Source organism: Palaemon carinicauda, chromosome 30 (genome assembly GCF_036898095.1).
Source record: "Palaemon carinicauda isolate YSFRI2023 chromosome 30, ASM3689809v2, whole genome shotgun sequence".
Lineage (NCBI taxonomy): Eukaryota > Metazoa > Arthropoda > Malacostraca > Decapoda > Palaemonidae > Palaemon > Palaemon carinicauda.
This window is the reverse complement of record NC_090754.1, coordinates 75,794,572-75,822,124: the sequence shown is the minus strand read 5'-3', so window position 1 is coordinate 75,822,124 and position 27,553 is coordinate 75,794,572. Positions and strand designations below refer to the sequence as shown.

The 27,553-nt window shown below is 34.1% G+C and overlaps 1 protein-coding gene across 6 annotated transcripts in view; it reads right to left on the bottom strand.

Annotated features, from left to right (window-relative positions):
- The window catches only part of LOC137623295 (organic cation/carnitine transporter 2-like), a 195,816-nt gene that overhangs the window by 81,714 nt on the left and 86,549 nt on the right, over window positions 1-27,553 (bottom strand). For 4 of the 6 annotated variants that reach the window (XM_068354079.1, XM_068354083.1, XM_068354080.1 and 1 more), the window contains exons 2-4: window positions 6,135-6,268; window positions 5,356-5,577; window positions 456-563 (exon numbers count right to left, since the gene is read on the bottom strand). In XM_068354079.1, the coding sequence (XP_068210180.1) occupies window positions 456-563; window positions 5,356-5,577; window positions 6,135-6,197 (393 nt within the window). In that variant the 5' untranslated portion in view covers window positions 6,198-6,268. Of the gene's footprint in view, window positions 1-455; window positions 564-5,355; window positions 5,578-6,134; window positions 6,269-8,567; window positions 8,613-11,548; window positions 11,691-27,553 lie in introns of those variants that run through there. The other 2 variants (XM_068354081.1, XM_068354082.1) reach the window with 2 other exon arrangements.

The window sequence follows — 27,553 nt, the reverse complement described above, 5'->3', positions numbered from 1 at the left end:
AAGTACAGTACCATATTGCTTCAATCTACACACTCCCATTTGCTTATAAAAGAATGAGCCGTAAAATCTGTATATACTGATAACAGTAAATGGCTATGATATCAAGCCTAAAATCTTACCGCAAGGGTCAAGACATAGACTAGGCTAAAATAATTATATGAAAGCTTAAATGATAAAATTCATAAAAAAGTGAAGACGTCATAAATTACAAAATATAAATACAGTACTTATCAAACACACAAGAAAGCCAGAAAACTGTATTGGCATCAAATGCTAAAAGAAGCAAAAAATTGCGTTTTCTTTCTCTCTCCCCCAAGCCTAAAAAATACAATCAACTAATAACTTAATCTTTTTATTTTGACCAGTATCATCCATATGATGATTTAAAAACTCCAAATAAAAATAAATTAAACAAATTAAAAGAAGAGAATCCTCTTAACATTAATTTTCCTTACCTCTGAGGTAATTGTGGGGTAATAAAGTGAATAGTTGTAGGACCACCCATTCGCACACGTGGTAGTGGGCCAACTAGCATTAGGCCATGTTTCATTGGAGGTTACAATCTACCAAAATAAAAATAAAATCATTAAAGTATTCAAATCATCAATACAATATATTATATGTAATTAATGTATCTTTGACCAAAAGTAAAAGGTTCCAGAGGATGAAAGAGTACTTTCAATGTCTTCCGACTGTTTCAGCAGATTTACTGCTGTATTTCAATAACCTAACCATTATACTATTCTAGCAACAGCCATGGCTTATGCACTAAAATAACTTTCCTGTTCCATTATGGCAGACAAAGTTACCAATGGAGTAATGCTGAACTAACTGTTATTATTACTTATCTTTATATGAAGGTAAAGCTGTTACAAAAAAAAAAAATAAATAAAAATGATGGTTATCATCACGATGAAATCTAAGGATCTTGAAGAATTTTAAGGAAAAGGAAAAGGAAAAGGAAAATTGAACATACCTCTATCATTAATCATATTCTACATTAATACCATATTATGTTCCAAAAGTAAAGTTTGTACAGCTTTCAGTTCAGAATTGTCTTAAAAGCCAATGAACATAAGTACAGATTTACCCACTGCAATGGCTTGGGCATCCTATAACCACGCTGTTGTAATGACACACTACTTACAATACCTCTAATTAACTGATCAGCAAACAGGTACACAATTGATCATAGAAAACATCTACCAATAATATCACAAAAAGAATACAAAACCTTGACTATGATCAAAATTTATTTTACAAAAAAGTATGTCAATCAATACATAGTACAAAAAATATTGAAAAATGAAAATTAAGCTATACCAGTGCATTTCATGAATGCAAACCTCTTAATCTATTCACAAAATATTGGTAGCATCTTTACCATGAGTCACAAGGCACTCGCATGTTGTTAATTGTATGTTGCTATCATTATCCTGAGATTTTGAAGGTTGAGGCTGAATAACAGATTCAAACCATGAGATTGAAACGAGGATACTTTAAGCAAAATGTCTAAATCCCTCATTTCACTTATCCTCAGTCTTAATAACATAGGGCTCTCCAGGATAACACACTTACTAATTGGACAATATTTTTTAGGTTAATACAAAATCATTTACAGATCTATAACATTTCTTAGGATTGGATGGCAATGGATATGTTCACTTAAACCATAAAATAATGAAATATGGAATGTACTCAGGCAGTTAAAAGGGTGATTTGTCAGTTCAATATACTAACCATGAATTGGAGGTAATAAAATAGTGATTAAAAAGAAAATTGTGGGAGAGTGGTTAAGTAGATGCTAATAGAGCTACTGTATCTAATCACAATAAAAGTTTGCATTGCAAATTCAAGAAATTATAGTTAGGTGCAAGATAAAATGTGGCATAGAACGAAGTGACGTCTCTATCAATTTGCTGTATTAAATAGATCAATATATTCTTCATTAAATAGATCAGATAATTATAAAGTGAATAAGGTAAGTAAGGGAAAACTCCTGAGGTAACCAAATTTCTTATATAAAAGAACTTTCTGACAATCAGGATGCAAGATCATATCCATTGCGAAAAAAACAAATGATTATTTTCAGCATATGTATTATTATTAGCCAAGTTACAACCCTGGTTGGAAAAAGAATTCTTCAAGCCCAAAGGCTCCAACAGGGAAAGTAGCCCAGTAAGGAAAGGAAATAAGGAAATAGCAAATAACCTATACCCGTATATAACTACCGTAGTGAATAAGAAAAAAATCTTATGATCAGTAAAAACTTTAAAATAGACATGTCATATTCATACTGTGCTATAAAACAAAACAAGTCGACCTGTTTAACAGAAAAGCATTTACAAAAAGTTGGAACTTATTTAGTTCTACCGATTCTACTACTGTACCCGATTAGGAAAACCTTTTTACAACCTGGATACAGCTGGAATAAAACTTCTAGGATGCTGTGTAACACTGTGCTTTATGATTAAGAAGGCTTGACTGTTAGAATTCTAGCATATCTAGTGTCATGTTCAGGAAGCTACAGTCTGGGAAGATCTGAATGCAATGGATGATCTGAATCGTGAAATATCTTTTTCAACATGCATAGAGGACTGACTGAACGGCAGTGACAGATATTAATATCCGAATCAGGAATAAGGAATTTAAAAGACTGAAAATTTCTATCCAAGAAAGGGAAATGAAAAACATCAGAAAAAAGGCCAGGCAGGAGAAATACTCAAAACAAAGTAGAATTAATAGAATTAAAACATTTCCTAAGGCTAGACTGCTCACCAAAAATCTTAAAATGACTTTCTCAATAAGCCAGTTTTTTTGTGAAATAGACCAAATGCGTTTCTCAAAAGTAAATTTGCAATCAGGAATCACACCTATAATTTCAAATAGTTAGAAACATTGTCAATGCAAAAATCTGGATGTTTATTACCAAATGTCCTTGGCTATTTGCAAACATACTTTCAGTTTTGTTATGTTCAACTTCATGCCAAATAACTTGCACCATGCACCAATTTTAGCGAAAATCTATTAAGGGATTCACAAACCATAAATCTACATTCATGAGTCAGAATTGGGGTAAAAAGAGTAGCATCATCTGCATATGCAACAAGCTTGTTTTCTAGGTGAAACCACATATCATGAATACATAGCATAAAAAATTACAGGACAAGAACAGTACCTTAAGTTACACCAGATATTACATTTCTGTAGTAACTATTTTACCTATCCATAACTGCTCTCTGCAATCTAATCATTCACTAATGATTTCAAGAAAAGACCCACCTATACCCACATGTTTCGGCTAGAGACATTCAAAATTCTTACATAATAAGAGTTATAAAAATAGGATGCTAATTAGCAGGGCTCAAGTAACCACAACCACAATTACCTAATGGACTAACATTTTCAATTATCCACCACATGCAAAAAGAACTCTTCTAGCTTAGGAGATAATGAAATCAGTTGGCTGTACAAAAGAGGAAATAATAATACCTGGTACAGCAATACTATCTGGGTCTGCACTTCCATAATTATCACGGCCAGATATTCTAAATTTTCCAAGACCATGATGCTAATGTAATCACTACAGGGACACAGATATAAGCTATGAGTTTCTCTTTATTCTGATTACTATAAACACATCAGTCAAAAGGGTTGCCTTTTCATTTATACAGGGAGGGACAAACCTATATGGTTCAAACAAAGGAGAAATAGTTAATTCAGCAATGAGTAAAAATTTACAAATTGGATTGAGTCATAAAATTTAGGCCAGAGGTAAGCACTGGAACTGGTGAGGTGATTCAGTGCAATTATAAATATTCAAATTCTCTAAAGTATGAAGATAAGATTAAAATTCACTCATAACTTCATACTAATTTTATATTTACCCAAATATATTATGAGGGGAAAAGATTATTTCTTTAAAATCTGTTTTGATACTTACCAGCAAGTCGCATTGCTTATACATTTGAAGCACAAACTTCTTGACCTTAGAACAACAATAAACATTTTCTCTCTTGTCCATATACAGTATATCTCATACATCCAAGAGGCTGGCTGACAAGTGGGAAGGGAGACCCAATGTTTAGCAAAACCCAGACGCAAGCCAACTAAGTGCTTCATTTCACAGAAGTTGTGGCATACCTCTATAGCTTCTTCCCCTCTTTTTCAATCACTGAAAGTGATGAGCAGGACAGAAAATATGTGACTTGCATGTAAGTATTTGAATAATAAGCCATATCAAAATTCACTCTATTTCGATTAATCATACCTGCAAGTCACATTGCTGACTACCACATTCCTTAGGAAGTAAGAGATCAAAATATCAACCAATTTTACAATTAAATAATCTTATACATGTATATCTCATTTTATAAACTCTAATAACATTTCCTTAAACAGCAGCAACTTAATCTCCTTAATAAAACTCTGGTCAATTAAAATACAAAGATCACACTTCTTTATGCAACTCTAACTAATTTAAATGCAAGAGTTCACTCAAAATGCCATTACTATCACATCTGTTTGAAATCTTACATACTGTACTTATATACCTTCCAAGAGTACGACAAATCAGGGACAGTCCACTTTGTATTAACAAATAACAAAATTAAAGACCGATGTTATGTCCCAAGTGGAAGACCAACGTTGCTTATCATAAAACAAGGGCAATCATGGTATACTTCCTCAGACTAATATGTTACCTCATTTATGATTTACTCACAGACCAATTCAGGGGCAAAGTCGAAAGCCATAAAGCCCTGGCAAGGAGTAGAAGAAACAGAATTTAACCAGTCCCTAAGAAGGAAAATAGAAAACCAAAAACAAAAACGGGCATTCTATTATTCTCCTTTATCTTATCTTAGCCATGATGGTATGAAGAGTGTAAAAAATTAGCATTTTCTGAGTAATTTATATCCTTTACCGTAAGAATAGGAACCTGTTTATAAATTGCTGATTTCTTGAAGTCTGTATTATTCTTAGCCTGTCCATCACATCTGAACTAAAAGTAATGTAGCAAATGTGCTGCTGGTTCCTACACATTAATAAATGTAAGCCCTGACACAGAATTAGCAGCAAACATCTTGACCATTGAGCTTATAAACTTGTATTAGCATTATACCATTCTACATTTATTATATGTTTCAAGAAAAGACAAATAAAAAGTGCTCTTTTATTTAGAAATTTTTCTATACTGTACCAAAAGTCACTAGTCCTACAAATACAGTGTCTATCAGTGGTATGTTCATCATACCTGTACGCATGTATATTTTAAATCAAGGTGGATATAAATAAACAAATAAAACTAGCACTTTTATTTATGTGAAAATTAAAATATTAAAACTACAACCTCACCTCTACAAAGTCGACGTCATAAATAACACAGGAATCGTACTCAGACGAATGCTGTGTAGTCCGAGGTAAGGTGAGAAGTTTAACCTCATCTGTGGTCAAGTTGAGAGATGAGACTTCCGGAGGAGGTCTGCACCAATGAGGTGGGGTGAGAGTCATAAATATTTGTCCATAGTATACGGCAGACATGAAGATGTTTACGACACAGCTTACAACAAACAACGACTGTGAAATAAACCAGATAAGTAGTAATCAATTTCACACCAAGTAAATTGTTAATTCACTTGTTGATTCAATTAGGATGGATTCATACTTAGCTATGTAGAAATATCTAATAATTCTATAAGCAAACCAAAGTCATCTTTATCCCAGTAAACTTCAAAATCTCATGCATTTTTAATAATAACCAAATATATTAAAATTGTATAAACATGATATATGAAAGTGATAATTTCCCTCCCTCTTCTAAGACCTGTGTGAGATTCATTACTTTCCAAAGTAACTTTGTTGGACAAAACTGTTAGGTGACATTTTGCCAAAGTCCAGAAAACAATGTTTTCACACCTAAAAATTTCATTTTCTTGTATTGTAACCATATCAAAGGATATTATTGTACAGTATGTAGTTTTCAGATAACTGTAAATTTTCAAGAACATACAGACCTCTCAATTCTACCACCTAAAGTCATAAATACTTGAATATGTATGTTATCTACGTTCTGCAAAATGAGGGTGCATTGTAAATATGATGCCAACTAAAAAAGTGTACAGGACAATACTTACTAACTGGAATCTTCCAAAACCACCAATGTGGAAGAAAATTTCTTCAAAATCAGCGATAGCCATTACAAATATGTATTACTTGTACTGAAGAATAAGCAAAACGTGAGAATTTTACTCGTTGTATGTTTCTGCACCTGTTTAGAGAAATGCTCGTATTAGCCAGTTCAAAATAAAAAATGCATACATATCTAATAATAACATCTGTAGCATAGACAATGTGAAAATCAACACTGGCATGTCAAAACCAATGTAATAAGACTAATTGTCGTGAAAATACTATCTTAACATGATTTAATCAATATACACTTGTTGCATACCAAAATCTATTGAGGAAAAGGAGTAAGCCTAGTTATAAATAAGAGGATTCAGGAAGACCTACCAGAGATCTTGGTAAAAGTATCTAACAAACACACATACTGCACGTCATCTGAGGCAACACTTTAATAATAACAGGAAGCTTCAGAATTTTCATAGGAACCACGGGGTCAACAAAATGTCGGAAGCATAAAAATTGAGGATGGAACTGGGGGAGGGGGGGGGGGCTAGGGAATCGAGTCTGGGGGTTGCAAACGTGTGCGGATGAGACAAAATCTATTATATTAAAAATTTTCAGTATGACAAAATTTAATCTTATTATACCAACTGTCACTAAAGTGGAAGGAAATGGTTTTCACACGGTGTAAATAACTTCTTTCTAACATAGGGTATGTCAAAGGTTAGTTTTTGTTATGTCAGCCAGACTTGGGACTTTGTAACTTAAGTTGTGACAGAACGGAATGGAAAATGTTAAATAAGAGGGAAAATTTTAGGGAATTTAAATATGTGCCAGCAGGGTACAGATAAAGTGAAAGGGTGGTGATGCAGAATAATCTGAATATGAAGCAAGTGATAAGATATAACATAAGTGGGAAGTAGGAGTTCTTGAATTCTACTTGGAAGGAAAATTTATTTGTAGTTGAAGAATCTAACATTTGAGAAAGATAAAATGGTTAGGTAAGTTGTGTTTACATTATGTATTAGAACAAGAACCTGTTAGAAATAATTTTTTTTTCTGTATCTTGAGCTTTTAAAACTATTTCTTTATTGAGTACATGTTTCCTATCAGCCTTCTTACACTCATAGATAGTTAAATAAAACATCCTTTGATCAAACCCTTCCACGAAAAAGTTAAAGTTAGTTGACAACCTCCCCTGAGAATGGTCAAGGTTAAACCCTCCAGGAAAAGATATCACTGTAAATTTCACTTAACAAGGGCTTGTGTTGGAAACTTCTGTAAACTGACAACTATAATAAGGATAAGTTTACCATACTGTATTATAAACAGTATGTAGGAATAACTTGTGAATAAAAAATATGCTCCTAAAGACTGTAGATTAAACCAAAGGCAGCTTTTAATTATTCGTTTTTACTATAGTTAACAAGGTTACTTAAAACGATGGGAAAAATGTAGGAATTAACGTTAGTGGGGGAATACCTTAACAACTCAAGATTTACAGATGACATTTGTTTAGTGAATCATGGGAGGAATTGTAAAAGATGATAAAAGATTTGAAGAGAGAAAGCAGAAATGTAGTAATGAAAATGAATGTGTGTAAAACTAAGATAACGTTCAATGAAAATGCAGATAAACAACAAATAAGGATTATGGAAAAAAAACTCTAGATTGTTAATGAATATACATACCTTGGACAGGCAGTAAGTGTTTCCCCAGGAAACGAGATTGAAATTAAATGAAGGATAAGCATGGGATGGAGAGCTTTTGGCAAACAAAATGACATTATGTAAAGTAAAATACCACTTTCTCTAAAAAGGAAAGTATTTAAACAGATGGCCATACCAGTACCAACTTATGTATAAGAAACTTGGAGCCTTGCTAAATTCTCAGAACATAAGCTAGTTGCAACTCAGAGCTATAGAACGAATAATGATGGGAATTACACTGAGATAGAAAAAGACCAACATGGATACCAGAACAAACTAAAGTAAAAGGTATACTATCATGTATATCATATAAGAAAAATAAACGGATATGGCCGGGACATATAATAAGAATGGCATAGTAGATGGAAATTTCGTATAACAGAATGGGTTCCTAGAGATTGCAAAAGAAGCAGGAGAAGGAAGAGAAGACGATGGATTGACGAACTCAGAAAAGCTGTGGGCGGGCAAAAAAATGGCTTATAAAAACCATAAACAGATAAGAAACGTAGAACACATCTGAGGTATTTGTCCGGCAGTGAAATAGTTACGGCTGATGATGACAATAATATAAGAGAGAGAGAGAGAGAGAGAGAGAGAGAGAGAGAGAGAGAGAGAGAGAGAGAGAGAGAGAGAGAGAGAGAGACGTGTGATTGAATAAATAAAATGGTACCAAAACAGGAATTTCTAACGACTGAAACTCGAGAAAAGATCATCAAACCAGTGTTTAAATACCTCAACCAAATTGGACAGTGTAAGCGTGATCCCCCCTAGGGATGATGCTAACCAGATCTTTCCACTTGTCAGTCTAAACTAAATTTAGGTCCTTCGATAATAGAATTACTATGCATAAAGGATTAATCTTGTCTCAAGAGACAGATAAGATATGACGATACTCTGCTCTGGGATTAGGATAAGGTTGAAGGCAATCTTGAGGTAGCCGAGTAGGATAAGATTTTTCATAATTCTCACCATCCTTTACATTTTGATCTTCCCGGACAGTACCATCCTGTGCGTTATACTATAATCGTGCAGAAGTTATTTGGCCGTCGGACTATTGTCTTCTTTAGAATACTTCGTGTCAAACTCAAAATACTATGGACATCTCATCCTTTCAGTGAGGAACCTAATCTGCTCATCCCCAAAAGCAGATTAAACACTAAATGTCAGAAGTTAACAATTGTATTGTACCCTTTTAAGCAAGAGACCATAACCTCAAGCTGCTGAGTTGATGAACGCTTTCGCATTAACGATGATAAACTAAAAAGGATTGATTGATTGATTGATTGAAACAATTGTATCACGTTAATAGTGCGTGCCTTTATTTTCAAAAAATAAAAATAAAAAAGGTATGAAAATAAAGCTTGGAATTAGGCTGTGCAGTTAATTCTAATAACCAGGCCTTCTCAATCACGAGGCTTAATACTATACAGTATTCTATAAGTTTTATTCCAGCTGTGACCAAGTTGTGGAATGATCTTCATAATCGGGTAGTTGAATCAGTAGAACTTCAAAAGTTCAAAGTTGCAGCAAATGTTTTAATGTTGAACAGGCTTACATAAAGTCTTTTTATAGTTTTATTTATAAAAAAAAAGATCTGTTTTAATGTTGATACTTTTTCTCAAAATGTTTTATTTTAATTGTTCATAACTTCTCATATTAATATTTTCCTTATTTCCTTTACTCACTTGGCTAGTTTTCTCTGTTGGAGCCCTTGGGCTTATAACATCCTTTTTTCCTACTAGGGTTGTAGCTTAGCTAATAATAATAATAATAATAATAATAATAATAATAATAATAATAATAATAATAATAATAATAATAACAATAAAAAGTAATCTTGAGATAGCCAGCAAACTATCAACATCGCAAACGATAAAGCACTTTACTGAAGAGCATGATTTGTTTATATCTGATGATAAAGTACAGGTACACAGGAAACTTTTGGATGAGGACAACCCTTCCTCCCTTCTCTCTCTCTCTCTCTCTCTCTCTCTCTCTCTCTCTCTCTCTCTCTCTCTCTCTCTCTCTCTCTCTCTCTCTCTCTCTCTCTCTCTCATGTAGAGATTATGCGAATGGAATCTGCAAAAGACGAAAAACCTGCAAATTCAGACATATCAATTTAAGAACGAAAGAAACAATGCCAGTATATGGAGGTAATAAGAGTGAACCTGAAAAGCGTAAAGGAACGTAAGGGGATATAAAATGAGGATATCAATATGCATCTAATTATCTGAAATGTATTTGCATTAAATCATGACTAAAAACACTCTAATTCTGATTGCTCCTCGATAATAACCCAATGCTAAAAACATAGACTGAAGGACAAACTTTATATGAGAGGTCATTGCAAGCATTATTTAGCGGAGTTGAAAACAAAATTTAGTGTGGTATTTTTCATGAGAAAACATCCCATATAGAAGTAAATAATATAACTTTAAATAGCATTTGATTTATACCTTTACCTATAATAATAATAATAATAATAATAATAATAATAATAATAATAATAATAATAATAATAATAATAATAATAATAATAATAATAATAATAATATGCTTATAAAATAGAAAATGAAAAACATTAAAATTCTATCAAAATAAACATGAAATTGTTGATATTAATAATAAACCTATGGAGTGAAAATGAATAATAAAAATAACGAAAATACAAATGAAATAGAAATAAAATAATCTATCTAAATCAAAATATAAATGCTCGTTTGATTAATTTTTAAATCTCCGAAAGTTCTTCACCGATTGCTTTGAAATCCTGACAACGTTGCATTTGAATACTGTACACGATTTTATATACCTACTAAATACATGTCACACCTGTGACAGATTTTTTTTTTTTTTTTTTTTTTTTTTTTGTGGTGGGGTTCGAGCCCCCCTAAAACACGATAGTTTCTTTATTGTCTGTAACATCCCCATCCTTGTGAGATAGAGAAGGAGAGAGCCTATAGGTCTACCAGTTGAGTCATCAGCAGCCATTGCATGTACATCCCTGGTCCTAGCTTAGGTGAAGAGGGGCTTTAGGCGCTGATCATATATTTATATGGCCAGTCTCTAGGGCATTGTCGTGCTTGCTAGGACCATGTCACTATCCCTTGCCACTGTCATTCACGAGCGGCCTTTAAATCTGTTGGACGTAAGAGCAACACACGCTATATTATATATTTTACGATTCCATTTCAATGTCCTCGATTTACGGCCATTTACGATTTCCAGATTTCTAATTTTACGATTCAACTTCAATGTTTCCAATTGTATTGATATATTGATTTTTCATATATTTCGATTTATTTTAATTTTGATTTAATTATTGCGACATATCTAGACCCTGATTATTGTGTATGACACTCTTTTTACGGGCTGCCTTTGCGCAAGAGCCCATGTCTTACTTCTAGCTTAAAAAAACAAAAAACAAAAACAATGTATGACTGCGTTGGAATTAAGCAGTGTCGTTTACCGTAGCATTCATTGCGCGAGTATAATTTTCGTTGTCTTTCATTTCGCTTTGAACTGTTTTTCTCGTATTCCAGTGCATTTGTGCATATAGTAATGTGCGACAAATAGCCATGATTCCACCGGCTAAAGCGTTAACTACGTTCTTCACTTGTCAAAATGACGCGTTTGCAAAAACACTGCTGAAGCGTGGCTGAAGTCAGTAATGCCTGCGTGTTACACATGGAATGCGAGTAGTAGTAACTCACTTGGACGACGCAAACCAGGAGAGCAAGTCGACGGACAATATGGAATATTCAAAGAAACAACGATAAACAGACAGGACACCCAATCAAGACGAATTCTTCTTTCTTCGCATGCTGTTGATAAATGTGCCCGGTCCAAGGTCTTCCCAGCAACTGAGAAATTGAGAATTGTCCGACTGTCAACGGCATTCGTTACACATGTCACTTTCCGCAGTGCATGTCATGATCTGGATTTATTGGAGAACGACCCACACTCCGATGTAGTGTATGCATTTAATGATGTGTGCAACACGTCATATCCAAATCAAATTCGTGCATTGTTTACAATCATATTGAGCGCCAGCTCCTGCTCTCCATCTCCAACAGAGTAATGGGAGAAATATAAATCGCACATGGCCGAAAATATTATCCGTCGAATATGCAAGGAAGATTTAAATATGAACGTGGATTTCTCAGCAGAAATCTACAACGAAGCGTTGATAATTATTAAAAACTTGTGCTTAGAAATCACGAACAGTTTCAATCAATTGGGAATGTTATCACAGACTCGATCAGCTACTCCTTCGTTCGATGTATAATTGCGACGAGAACAAAATTACAACGGGTGCTATCAAATATTCCTAAGCTAATGCTTGATCAACTAAAGGAGCACTCAGTAGAGAACATACCTCCGCCGCGGCAGTTCGTTTCTCGACTTTTTGCTTAACCTTGATCTTTGACCTCAACATGTATTAATTGGAGGGATTTTCATTCAAATATGAACCAAGTTTGACCGTGATCTTGACCTAAAATTTTATGATTTCTAGCTTTTTACATAAGTTAATCCCTGCAAGTTTCATTACTCTACGATTAAAATTGTGGCCAGGAAGCTGTTCACAAACAAAAACACACCTACACAAATAGGGGCGAAAACATGACCTTTCAACTTCGTTGGCGGAGATGAAAAAAAGAAATGCCATTTGGTTCCTATAATGCAAACTATCAATAACGGCCTTAGAGAAATCTTCTTAAATGCTTCAGGAGGAACTGTTAAAACTTGATTCTGGCAGCAATTGGATCCCAAAATTACATAACCTTTGCCCTTGTGTTGTCAGGAATAGCTGAGACATTGCTACCAGGTGGAAGAACAACCCATTCTGATTTGAAGTTGCCAGTGAACATGCATTTCATTGAAACTCCAAAGGGCAACATTTCCAAAGCATCTGACATGGGAAAAGTATTGCAGAAATGAAAACTTATTGTTTGGGATGAATGCACTATGGTGCACATGAATAACTCGAGGCTCTTGGTCGATCATTGCAAGATTTACGTGGACACATCAGACCATTTGGGAATGCATTAATATTGCTAGCAGATTTCAGGCAAACATTACCTGTAATTCCTCGATCGACACCAGAGGACGAACTAAATGGTTGCCTGAATTATACTAATTTGGGGAGACACGTAAAGACGTTAGAATTAGCTACAAATATGAGTGTCCACTGCAAAACAATCGATCAGCTGAGATATTGTCACACCAATTAAAGGCTTAAAGGCCGTTCATGAATGACAAGAGGCAAGGGGCAGTGATATTGCCCTATCAAGTAGGACAAAGCCCTAGAGACTGACCATATATACATATGATCAGCGCCTAAGCCCCCTCTTCACCCAAGCTAGAACCAAGGAGGGCCAGGCCAGGGCTGCTGACGACAAATCAGATAAGACCTATAGGCTCCCCCAAACGCCCCATCCTTAGCTCATAAGGATGGTGAGGCTGCAGCGACCAAAGGAACTAACGAGTTTGAGCGGGACTCGAAACCTAGTCTGGCGTTCATCAGTCAGGGACCTTACCACATCGGCCACAACAACCGGTTGATCCGACCTCAGGACGAATTTCATTGCCTCATAACTTCTGCAATTTAGTGACGTCAAAAGAAGAACTGGTTGAAAAGGTATACCCAAATATTCAAACCAGTTACAAGAATCCCGATTGGCTGAGTAAACTAGCTATTCTTGAGGCCAAGAACAAAGACGTCTACGAACTTAATAATATTATTCAGTCTAACATTCAAAGCGGGGCATTCACATGCTGTGGTAGCAGATGAAGTGGTTAATTATCCAACAATCTTTTAATTCACTCGATCTGCCAGCTATGTCACCGCACGTTCCAGTAAGCATGTTGCAAAATATCAACCAGCCACACGGCACGCTGCTTGCAGTAAAAAAAAGTAAAAAGCAACATCGTATAAATAACAACCTTGAAGGACCTTTCAAAGGTGAAGATGTCCTCATTCATCCCATTATCATGATTCCAACGAATATGCCATTCCAAATTAAGAGATTCCAATTCCCAATTCGATTAGCGTTTGCAATCCCCATCAACATAGCTCAGGGTCAATCTTTAGAATTGTGCAGTTTAGATCTAGACACGGATTGCTTCTCTCGTGAATAATTATATGTTGCGTGTTCTAGAGTAGGCAATTCAGACTGTCTCTATATCTGCAAAGGCAAGGGAACAACAAAATACATTTATAACCAAAAGCATTGCGAAATTAAACATATAAAAAATGTGCGCTTTCTCTGTTTATTTCTTCTTCAATTAACCAGATTGAGCCACATGAATGAGTGGCCGGGTACAGCTAATAATAATAATAATAATAATAATAATAATAATAATAATAATAATAATAATAATAATAATAAAACAACAACAACAACAACAGCAACAACAATAATAATAATAATAAATCGTAAACATATTGAAATAAATGCTTCCCTCACATCAAGATGAAATCCTACATTTTTTTTCGGGAGAGACGAGTCATAAAAAGTTGAAACCTAAGTTCTTATCAGTTCAATATTTTAGTTTACTTTAAGGACTACTTTCCTGGTATTATCACACAGTGGAACCATATTGTCAAATCGACATTATCGAAGCACTTAGAAAACCTACCCCCCCCCCTCCCCCAACTTGGGCCCTCGTCGGAATATGAAAGAAAGCTTATGTGTGAGGGATCACTTCAGTAATCTTAGCATTGCTGAAGTATTTAACTATGTTTCAGACAAAGCTAGACTACGTCAAAATATTTCTCATTTATCAATTCTCGAATTTGAATAGTTACTACAGATTGAATATTAACATAGTGGCAGTTTATGACATCCTTAGTACCCATGGTCCGTATTTTCAGCTATTCTTGTACTTGTACTTGTACTTGTATACTTGTCCTGGGTTTAAATCCAACCCTCCACTGAAGTCGAGTGAACTACTACTCGGGCGGGTCCATACCAATCATCTAACGAAACATTTTCATTATAACTTATACAATTCTTTGATTGTAGCATCTTCCAAATCATATGATATTGTAAAAAGTAATGTCTTTAATTCCTTCTTAAATTCAATTGCTCCCTTTAAGTCCTTCGTTTCAGTTGGCAGTTTATTATAATGTCTAGGCGCACAATCATAAATTTTACGTAAAATTTCTAAAATTTACTATATGTTCATCTGATTTCTTTAGTTCATACTTTTATCTGTTGTGAGTTACGTTCCTTGGTGGAGTGATTTACTGAGCATTTCCACACACGTTATCATCATTCTTGAACTTGCAAACTTTTTCAAAATGTCCAAATCTTTTACAGTGGTAGCAGGTGATCCCATGGTACCTATCACGTATAAGCACTTCCATTGCAACATAACTTTGTCACCTTTATCATGAATAGCCTTCCGAACTTCCGGATCACATTTCAACAAGTAGGGTGTACTCCCACCAGCAAAACTTGGTTATCAGACTCATCTTCTGTTCTACATTTTGAATCTGGTCCAGGTAACGATTCCTTTGAATCAAAGCATTTATTACTTAATCTTCATCATTGTATACATTGCACATATTCTAGGTTTCAACTTTCCAATTTTCCTCGTTTCGGTGTCGGCAACCATGGTTTGAATTTTGTAAACTGCTTCAGATGTGATCTTTTCATCAGCAAAGTGTACAACATTTACATATGAAGTAGACAACGTATTAAGAATTGGTATATCCTAAAGTGCATTTCAACTTTATTCTTCCTCAGTGATTGTAGTTGATGATTTTGTTGATTTACATACTAGTGGGTTTTTCCTTGACTTTGTCATCGTATATAATTTTCTCATTTTTTGAGGCTATCGGTGTTTGAAGTATAAACTTAATTTATTTCATATTCTTTGCTAGATTATCCAATTTCTCAGTAAGATAATTTGTCTTCGGGTCTGTAGTCTGGGTGGAATTTGCTGTATTAGCAGTAAGCACAGCGAGAGGATTTTCCAATACAAGCGTCTCCCTTCATATTCTCCTACAATGATGTCTCTCTTTTGCAGTTCTTTCTCCAATTTTGGCATATCTATCGTGGTTATTTTGGCTTCATCTACACACACAGGGCAGAGACATTTAAATTTTACTAAATCTTCATAACAGATGTTGGTATCCATACACACTTTTTGTGGTAGTACCTCTCACAAATCCTATACTAAACCCTTTTATTTTATTTTCCCCCCGAAGACCCAACAAAAGGCAACTTTCCGCCATGATGTTTTATTTTTCACTCGAGTTCCTCCACGAGAATAAAAGAGAGAGAGAGAGAGAGAGAGAGAGAGAGAGAGAGAGAGAGAGAGAGAGAGCAAACCGTGATACGTCCTCACTCAAACAAAGCCAACTTAGTAAATTGAACAGCTTCTACCAGCGAATTTGATCTGACTCCCCGACCCCACTGGCGATCCGGTGATAGCATTAATTAGAGGTGTCCCTATCTATGAATAGGATTTATGCTGTTGTCTGGCTCTTTCGGCCAAACAAGGGCTCTTGCAATAAACAGCCCGTAACGACGCTCTCTTCTCTTCACTCAAGGCCTAGAGGTGATCGCGTGAGGTAGAAATATCTAAATAATAATGCGAGAAATTCCTCCCTAAGTTTTGATGAAAAATTGCATTAGTTTTCCTTCCACAGTTTAGTTTAATCTTTATCGGCACTCTATAATCCCTGAAGAAGTTTATTTTAGTTTACTATAAAGGGCTGTTTTCTTGGTCTTATGCACTACAGAACCTACAAGATCTGTTCGTCATAATACATTCTTAGGTATTTAGAGTATCACACAGTATATTCCACGATATTTGTCAAATCCAAATTATCAAAGCCCTCAGAAAACAAGAGTGGGAACTTGTTAGTCTTGGAGTCGTATTTTTGAAAGCTCTTGAACCTACAGAGAGGTACATCTTGGCTCCAATATCTTGAAACCATCTGTAACTATTCTCATGTCGACACGACTCTTTGGCTGTGCGATGTGTATCAGTTCTCTTAGATAGTCTTGACGTCCAGGTTCTGATATCTTGACGAGTCATTGCAAATATCTTATATTTTAACGTTTGTTCTAGCTTAACTAGGCAGCCAATGTAATCCATTTAGTATTGGAGGGATAATTTACCTGTGTGGGATACCTATTATCACACTTGACCTCTGTTTATTATGTTTTGTAATTTCTGAAGTTGTATTTTAGATAGAATTGTAATTAATGAAGTTACAGTAATCAATCCTGGTAATAACATAGTTTATCACAAGTTTCTTTACAGAATATTCATCCAGATACTTCGTTACGATAGCCATGTTTCTAAGATAATATCCAGCATTTCTAACTATATTATCTATTTGAGCACTGAGAGACAAATTACAGTTAAGTGATATATAACCATATCTAACAACGCAACCAATGTTCTGAATCGAGCGTCTCTGTAATTAACAATCAGCATAGTCAGCAGCCAATTAAAAATTTAAATAACAACAGTATAATAACACAAAATAAACACTTTCCTACTGTAAGGTTATTTTGCAGTGTTTAATTCTAAACGAGGCAGTTTGAAAATGTTGACCTTTACGGCTACTCTTATTTCCTTATTTCCACATCTAAAGCTCTGCATCATATCGAATTTACGTTGTTCAGTATTTTGTTTTTCTTCTCTTGCATTTAACACATGGAAAAATCCCTAGTACATCCTTTACCTGTACCATCTCCACACTCTGCCATCATTTTAAAACCCACCTTCTCAATACGATCATATCTCATCAGGATTACCTTTTTGAGCGATGTGGACAGAAAACCACTATCTATGTATACTCAAACCTTTCCTAATTAGAGTATGTCAAACCCATTTAAACATTATTAACAAAATTCTTATATTACAGAATATGTATTTTCCGGTTATCAATCGAATAAAAATAATCATAAAATGTTATCGAGATTTCACTTCCACGTTCAATTTCTCCTTCCTTACTTTGTCAATCAAAATTAAGCACCTACTTCGAACACCCGTAAAGCATAATTTAAAAAGTCCCATTATAAACAATTTCCCAAAAATTACCTTCTAATAAAATCGCCCAAGAATGGCTTTTTTTTTTGGCCAATTATTTAATTTTCCTCTTAGACTTTACCAACTTACCTTTTAAACCCAGCCCACTTCCACCACCCATCTGAGCATCGGAAATAAACTGCAATGGAGGACAGACCTTAAAAACATCGTCCAGAGGATTCAAATAATTGTGGACACCAACCCCCCCCCCCAAAAAAAAAAAAAAAAAAAAAAAAAAAAGCCCTTCGGTGATCAAACACATAACAACTAGTGGTCTAGTCAACTTCTAACAAATATCGTAAAAGTCAAAGTTTGTGGTGGCAGTGAAACAACATTTCTTGATAAAGGTCTCCGCGTGTTGAAAATACTGTAAACAAACACAGAATAGCTTTGTCAACCAATCTACTCTTTTTTTTATATATATTTTCTAACAAATTACTTACCAACAACTCTTCACCTTTTTTCTAACTTCACCGCTTATTCAGCAAGTAATAAAAATGTATTAAAACAAACCTTCACGCTAACTGGCAAGGCACGGTCTGGCGACACTATCTTGAAAAGTCAAGTTTTGGTCCATTTATCATTCCTTATCTTCACCCGTATTCTCCCCTTCACTTACAACCCCACCACCTCTTCTCCCAATAAATTCTTCTCAATGTTTTAATTTAATTTTTATTCCTGTTCTTCATCCATATTTCACTCACATCACCACTTCCTTTTCTCCCAACCCATTCCTCTCAATATCTTCATTTAAATCCTGTGGTTCCCACAAAGCTTCAAATATGGTATAACTACGTGATACTCGAAAACCCCTAAGAATGGACAGTATACGACAAACATATATTGATGGTTCTGTAGGGCATAAGGTTTCAATGTGTGATAGTAACAGGAAAACAACCCTTAAAGTAAAGCAAAGCAAAACACTGGAAACAAATTAAAGACTGTTGGAGACATGGGCTTGTAGCACCCAGTTTTTGCAACTAGGGCTGTAGCTTGGTAAATAATAATGATCTCTCCTGTATAATAAAGAGCAAGTGTCCGGCTATTTTATATATATATATATATATATATATATATATATATATATATATATATATATATATATATATATCATAAATATATAATTTATATATATGTATGTATATATGTATGTATGTATGTATGTTTCCGGTCACGCTCAGCTGGCCCAATCCCTCCAATAGGAAAAAGAGGAGTAAAAATACCTTAGTGAGAGGGGTGTGTGGGTGTGTGCCTATCTATCTAATTATTTAGCCGTTATTTTCAATGGGTCGTGCAATAATAATAATAATAATAATAATAATAATAATAATAATAATAATAAAATCTTACTCAACAACTTTTATCTCTACTGTTGGAAAATCACCATGGTAACAAAATACGAAAATGGCATGTTTTGGCAGAAACTAGACCAGTCTACATCAAGGGTAATTTAAACACAATTCTCTTTTTTTATCTCTCGCCAGTTCAAACCTTATGTCAAGACACCATGAAAAACGTGATACCCCAATTGAAAGTGTTAACAACCTTCTCTCTATACTCGACCATTGCCAAGAGCAGAGGACGACATGTTCTTTACGATATACACATTGGGGGAAATATAAATATTTCCTCTTTTTTTTTTTTTTAAATGTATCCGTTTCACCCTATGAGGGGTTGGCAGAAGGTAACAGATGGTAACAGTTACGGTCATATTCTTCTGCAGATACTTACGTTTACATGTCCGAACAGTCCGATCCACACACGCATATACTGTATGTGAGTGTTTGTTTGTTTGTGAGTATGTTGGTGTGATAATCTCCCCAAAATAATAAAGAGCAAGTGTTTGAATATAAATATATATATATATATATATATATATATATATATATATATATATATATATATATAACATATAAAAATATACATATATCAATATAAATATATATATATATATATATATATCCATACATATATATACATATATTTCCATATATATATATATATATATACATATATCCATATGTATACACACATATATATACATATATATCTCTATCTATATAGATATATATATATATATATATGTGTGTGTGTGTGTGTGTGTGTGTGTGTTATATATGAGATACTAGGAGAATAATGTCTGCTGTTCCACCCTAGGAGCAAAAGATGAAGAGGGAAATAAAAATGAACGACGACTTACCAAAATCTCTTTAAAAAATCTACTTCCAGCCGAGCATGCGAGAGTGGCACTGGGTTCTAAATAAGTTGTAATTGACAGCAAGTGTGAAAGTACTTTCAAGTGGCTGATATGAGGAAAATAAAATCTTGCAGCAGCGTTAACGCTTTTAAAGTACATATTTATTTAAGTCAACCGTAGTATAGAGCGAATATAAATTGGACCCATTCAATTACTGAGGCAGACATACCAAAAAAAAAAAAAAAAAAAAAAGTCCTTGGCAACTCTTGGAAAAGAGTGCCTTATAGTCATTTTCTCACCGGAAAAAAATTTCAGCTATGTTGTAATAAGACCATAACAGTTTACGAAGGCCTCTTTATAAATTCTGCTTCAGACTCTAAACGAATTTCATTACTAAACTTAAAGTAGAAGAATATCACCTCGAGTAAGGCATATAGCAAAAGCACATCGTGCGTATGATTACAACCAGCGAAGAAAAGTTCATGTCCGGTTAGTACTTGGACTAATTAATGGTAAGAAACAAGGCCATCGCAACTTTTGGTGGCAATCTTTTAAGGAATGCCAGAAAAAAACGAAAAAAAAATCTCTATTACTTCAGCTATAAACAAAAGCATAATAACTAAAGCAGACAAGCCCAAAACAAATACATATGAAATATTTATCCATCTATCAGGTATAAAATAAATTCTAATATATATATATATATATATATATATACAGTGTATATATATATATATATATATATGCAGAAGAACCACAGGGAAAATGAAAATACGAAATATACGCTTAAGTCCTGACTAGTTTCGTGATACTTCCTCAGGAAGTATCACGAAACTAGTCAGGACTTAAGCGTATATTTCGTATTTTCATTTTCCCTGTGGTTCTTCTGCATCTGAGCATCACGTTTTCCTGTGATTTTTACGCGCATATATATATATATATATATATGTATATATATATATATATATTATATATATATATATATACTGTATATATATATATATATATATACTGTATATATATATATATATATACACACACACAGCCATTACTGGTCCATTGTAGGACAAAGGCCTCAGACATGTCTTTCCGCTCCCATCTGTTTATGGTTTTTCTATGCCAGTCTTTAGTCGCAAATTTTCTTAGCTAGTCACTCCATTCGTCTTTTCTTCGTTCCCCTGCTTCTTTTTCAATCTCTAGGGACCAATCCTGGTATTCTTTATGTCCATCTATCATCAGTCATTCTCATTATATGTCCTGTACATTGTCCATTTCTTTTTCTTACATGTTGCTAGAATAATATTATCATTATAAGATAGGCTATAACCTTAGTTGAAAAAGCAAGATGCCATAAGCCCAAGAGCTTCAACAGAGGAAACTAGCCCAGAGGAAAGGAAACAAGGACATTAACAAACTACAAGTGAAGAATAAACAATCAAAATAAAATATTTCAAGAAAAGTAACAACATTAAATTCGAACAGCATTCCCGAGTGTACCCCCAAGCAAAAGAACTCTAATGCAAGACAGTGGAAGGCCATGGTACAGAGGCTATGGCGCTACCAAAGACCAGAGAACAATGGTTTGATTTTGGAGTGTCGTCCTAGAAGAGCTGCTCACCATAGCTTAGGTCTCTTCTAGCCTTACCAAGAGGAAAGTAGCCACTGAACAATTAAATTGCAGTAGTTAACCCGTTGAACGAAGAATGGTTTCCTCTACTATAGTTTAATCTCGTCGTAACCCGTTGAACGAAGAATGGTTTCCTCTACTATAGTTTAATCTCGTATCCATGTTGCTCTTTTTCTGTCTCTTACTGTTATTTCCATCATTATTCTTTCCATAGCTCTTTGAAGTGTAACTAACTTATGTTCTGAGTCTTTACGAAGGCTCCAAGTTTCTGATGGATAAGTTAATACTCGTAGGATAATCTGATTAAATAGTTTTCTTTTTAGAGAAAGTGGCGTTTCAATTTCCATAATCTCATCTTCTTTACCAATAAGTTCTCCATCCCATACTATATCACCCTTTTAATTTCGGTCTTGTGTCCAGGGAAAGCCCTTACCGTCTGGCCTAAGTAAGTATACAGCATTCATTAAAAGTCTCTAGAGGTTCGACCATAAATCATTATTTGTGTGTGTGCATTTTCATTAAACATTATCTTAGTTTTACTCATATGCTTTTTCTGACATATTTCTGCTTTCTCTATTAAAATCTTCTATCTTTTGCAATTCATCTCATTCACTAAAGAGAACTATGTCATCTGCAAATCTTCAAGTTGTTAAGGTATTCCCCATTGGTGTTAATCCCTACAGTTTCCCAATCTAAATTCTTAAAAACTTCTTCTAGGCACGGTGTGAATAATTTTGGAGATGGAGTCTCCCTGTCTAACTCCTTTATCAATCAAAATTTTCTCACTATATGTAGTTTAAGGATTGTTCTATTACCCGTATAGATATCTTCGTGTTCTAACTTAAAACTAATCTATTCCTTGTCTTTGAAGGGCTTTCCTAATTGCTGAGGTTTTGACTAAATCAAAAGCTTTCTTACAGACACTTTGTTTAAAGTTCAGGTTATTTTACTATGAAATATCTATCTATTCTTAAATAAATATAAAAATATAAATACCTATGTATGTATGTATGTATGTATGTATGTGTGTATATATATATATATATATATATATAGAGAGAGAGAGAGAGAGAGAGAGAGAGAGAGAGAGAGAGAAAAAATAAAAAAATACAAAGCATAAAATATTCTAAGATCAGTAACAACATTGAAATAGATCAGTCATATGCAAACTATAAATCGAGACTTATGTCGACCTGTACGACAGAAAAAAAAAATACAAAAAGTTTAAACTTTTGAAGTTCTTCTAATACATTCAAATATTACGCCATGAATGGCCAATTATCATCGATTTCATTGTATCTTAGGAATAATTTACACTTTAATGTTATAACCTAATAGTGTACCAACACCTCTAGGACTGTTTTCATGAATTCGGATCCTGAGACTTAGCACAGGTACTTGTAGACGTTTAAGCGACCAGGTACAGTTGGTGAGGGTGTAGGGACCCAATAGTTTCACAAGAAAGTAAAAGTTAAAAGGTTAGACGGAAAGATGGAATAAAGGAAGCGGGTACAAACGTATAGTAAAAGGTTAAAAAGTGAGGTAAAGAACTGCTGCAAAGACCTTTATGTATTGCCTACAGTGAACCTCGTGAGTACACTGACGGTACTACTACCCACCCCATTAAGGTAGCCACCTTAATGGGGATTCGACCCCATCCTTTTGATTATAGTACATGTACTACTGGCGTCTTAATTTACTCAGTTATCAAAAGACGATAAGAGTTCATTGAGACTTATTATATCATTCCATTGACTTTAGATTCTGTACTGAGAAACAATTCATCTTCACCCTAATAGGACTATCAGTCAATACCATTTAGGGTTAAAACCTGACCAACGGTTCACACAGTCCACTTGGTTATCTAGATGAGAGATACGTAAATATTGATAATGCGATGTTCAGTACTGTAGATACACTGTATGAATTGCTTAAAGGTTTATGCTGCATACTTACTGGTTGTACCTGTAAAAGTTATTAGCCTTCGTCCTTTCTTCCATCGTACAGTTCAATTGTAAGACTTGCCCCACATTACAACTGTGGGATTTACCCCCTTAGTCTTTCATATGGGTGCTGAATGGCCTCCCAGTCATCAGAACCAGGCCTTAGAGCAGGAATATTGGTTGAATCTTATACAATATTCTTGACAAACTATTACACACACGTATAGGTAGATAGACACATACCCCTTTGAACATATTATTACTTCCGATCTATATTATGAAATAAAGTACATACACACTGTCATATATGTCTATAATAGATCATCATGAAATTAGACGAGTTTAAATTTATGAACATGGGCCCTATGGGGAAAGAAAACTGAAAGGTATTCCTAAAGTGCACCGCATCAAGAATACTGAACATGGTGAACATATCTCTTTTGGATGGCTAAATGAACTCAGTCAACTGTTGTTCACGATCTGGCCATAACTAGACGTAAAATATATGGATTGACAATTCATATCAGTTTAAATGCAATGATCAAATACCGAGCATTCGATATTAACATGGGATTATAAATGAAAGTAAAGTGTCACGCTTAATATTTACACACACATACAGCCATGTACACACTCTGATACTGAGCCATCATATCAAGAGATGTGTTAATTAAGATTTTAAGTACAGAACCTGAATTCCAATTGAGTCAAATTCTGTTTATATAACTCTTGATGAACGACTAGACCTCATAAATCATTTTATGATCTCCCAGGTGTGCCGTCTGACCTCTCGGAACCTTGCGTTAATACGCTCTGGTTCTCCTCTATCCTCCACATTTCAATAAACTTTCAAAGTACTCACTCCCTCGATACAAGACTGCATTCAAGTGGGAGAGACTTTATTTCCGCCAACGAAGTTAGGAGGAGGTTATATTTTACCCTTTGTTTGTTAATAAACACCTTCCTGGCCACGATTTTAATCGCAGAGTATTGAAACTTGCAGCGATGAACTGTTATATAAAAAGTTGGAAATTATTAAATTTTGGAAGGTCAAGGTCACGGTCAAGCAAAATGTCCAGTTCATGTAATCAGACATAAGTTTGGACATCGTTACCACAGAGACTTCTAACTTGGTCAATATTTGAGTGTATGGTAATCCACATACATTTATACATGTTAAGGTCGAAGGTCAAGGTCCAGTCCAAGGTCAAAGTCAAGCAAAAGGTCAAATTCCGGTCATCAACCATACGGCCACAATTTTAATCGTAAATTAATGAAACTTGTTCTCCGCTTGCATCATATGTTCTGAGGTTCATTTAGCTTTTCAGAACCCTAAAATTAAGAAATCTCCTCAAACTTCAGTGGAGACCGATAAGATAGGTTTTCTTTGTTTCTTGTGAAAACTCATGATTAACTCGTTAAGTTTCTCTCTCTCTCTCTCTCTCTCTCTCTCTCTCTCTCTCTCTCGGAATGGATTATTCACTTCTACATTATTTGTTATGGGAAATACTGATTCGGTATTAAGCCATCTTTTTGGGACAAATTATGGTCGGATACCGAGGTATTATTCTCTATGTATGTATGCATGTATGTGTATATATACCGTATATATATATATATATATATATAGAGAGAGAGAGAGAGAGAGAGAGAGAGAGAGAGAGAGAGAGAGAGAGAGAGAGAGAGAGTCGCTGTTGGTTAAGCGAATTATTTCCTGGTTACTGACCTATAGGTAGATAATCTCACATAGAAAGCTGATAAGATAAAGATGAGTTTTTAATAGATCAAGATAACACTACAAAATTGACAATTCCTAAAAATGAGGGAATGATCTTTCTTAAAGTTAAGGAAAAGAATCTATTGGTAATATGATCCACACACGCTTCAGTTAAAATCCTTTTGAGAATTAATGGGGGCTGAAAAAAAAATCAAAGAGATAATAATTATTGATACGATATCTACTTCAAGAGGAAATTTTACGAATTTTGCCAATGGCAGTATTACAGACGAGGTAGTAATTAAGATAAAAAAAAGTATTGTTACTGAAACTGAGACGAGAAAGATAGGAAAATTTAAACAAAAAATAATGATATGCAATGCATACAGTAGACACTATATAGTATATGCTTTAACTGATAAAAAATCTTAAATCTTTATTTGCTTCAAGTTGAAATGTGAAGCAGAAATTCCAAAGGCTATTCATGAAATTAAGATAAGGATTATGTTATGAAGGGACACGTACATCATACGCGATAAGTACAATGTGGTTGCTTACACTGTCAAAAGTATGGACATCTTGAAAAGGACTGTAAGTTCGTGACTAATGATAAAGGCTGTGGGAAATGTGTAGGGAATAACAACATCAAAGAATTAAACAATCATGAAGCAAGTGTATAAATCAAGGGTTCCTTACTTTAGGTACATGTAACCTAGTGGTACATTTTTTGGTGTATTTTTACTCTTCTGGGGGTACATTGAATCTGAGAGAATAGCTAGTACTGTGCAATATATGAAGTAATATGCAATGAGACTGAATAGTGAAATACACTTAAAAATTTGCATTAAAAAAACGGTACTTGCTAGGCAATATTTATTCAAGGATTCTTACCGTTTTAAAAACGGATATATTGACTAAGGAGTGATATTACGGTCACCAATAAGTAAAATATAATACTAAAATATTGTAAAAACTACGGTCGCCTGTATTTTACTGAAATACGGCTAAGAACAGTATATTTTTTACAGGGAATTTCCGAATAAAATTACGGTTTTTTTTTTAAGAGTATATCACAATATCACTTCCAATGTTTCTCTTCTTCATCCTCCATATTAGGGGTACTAAGGCATGTAAGAAAATGCCCAAGGGGTACAGAAAAAAAAAGATATCATCATCATTTGGCGAATTCGAAAAATAGTAAAACTCTAGATATGGAGTTGACCAGACTTAGTCAGTTAATATGGTTCATGGATGCTAAGGATGACATAAACTAAGGTTGTGTAAACATTCAATCTATTGATAAATAGAAAATGGTTTGACACATTAGCGACGGATGAAAAATGAGTTACTGATTTTGACAAGGCTTAGAATAGCTCAAATTAGCCCCATACACATGTTTTCTTTCATATTTCAAGAGCAGGAGGTTGAAAAAGGGAAATTGGGCTTTTCGTTCTCAAATGTTATTTTATTTTAAGATAGCAATAAGTACTACTGTAACAATTTAGAATATATGGAAATAGATCTTAAGACACCAAATTATCAATATTCCCTGCGTTCACGGTAACTTACGAATAGCAAGATCTCTATGCATCGACTGCCTTATAACTGTAGATAAAGTGAATAAAAATGAATAAGATAACGTGTGCTCATTGATGGAAAAGACTATCTGTTAAGGACTGATCTGCCTTTTTTCGATGGAGAGATTATAGAGGAAAATGCCGGATAAAAACTGATAAGCCAAGGAGAGAATACAAAACCATAAAGTGTTAATATAATTATTTGTTGAGGAGAAAGGAAATTGAATACTATAAGATAGGAAATAGCAGTAGACATGAATATCTAAACTTCTTTAAAACAGAATAGAAAATGTAATGGGATCTTTTGAGGAAATTCCGAATCAGATTGGTGCTGAACAATATATGTGTGTATATATATATAAATATATATATATATATATATATATATATATATATATATATATATATGTGTGTATGTATGTATGTATATAACATATGTATGTATGTATATATATATATATATATATATATATATATAATATATATACCAAATGTATATGTATACATATACATACATACCTATACACACAAACACACACACACACACACACACATATATATATATATATATATATACATATATATATATATATATATATAT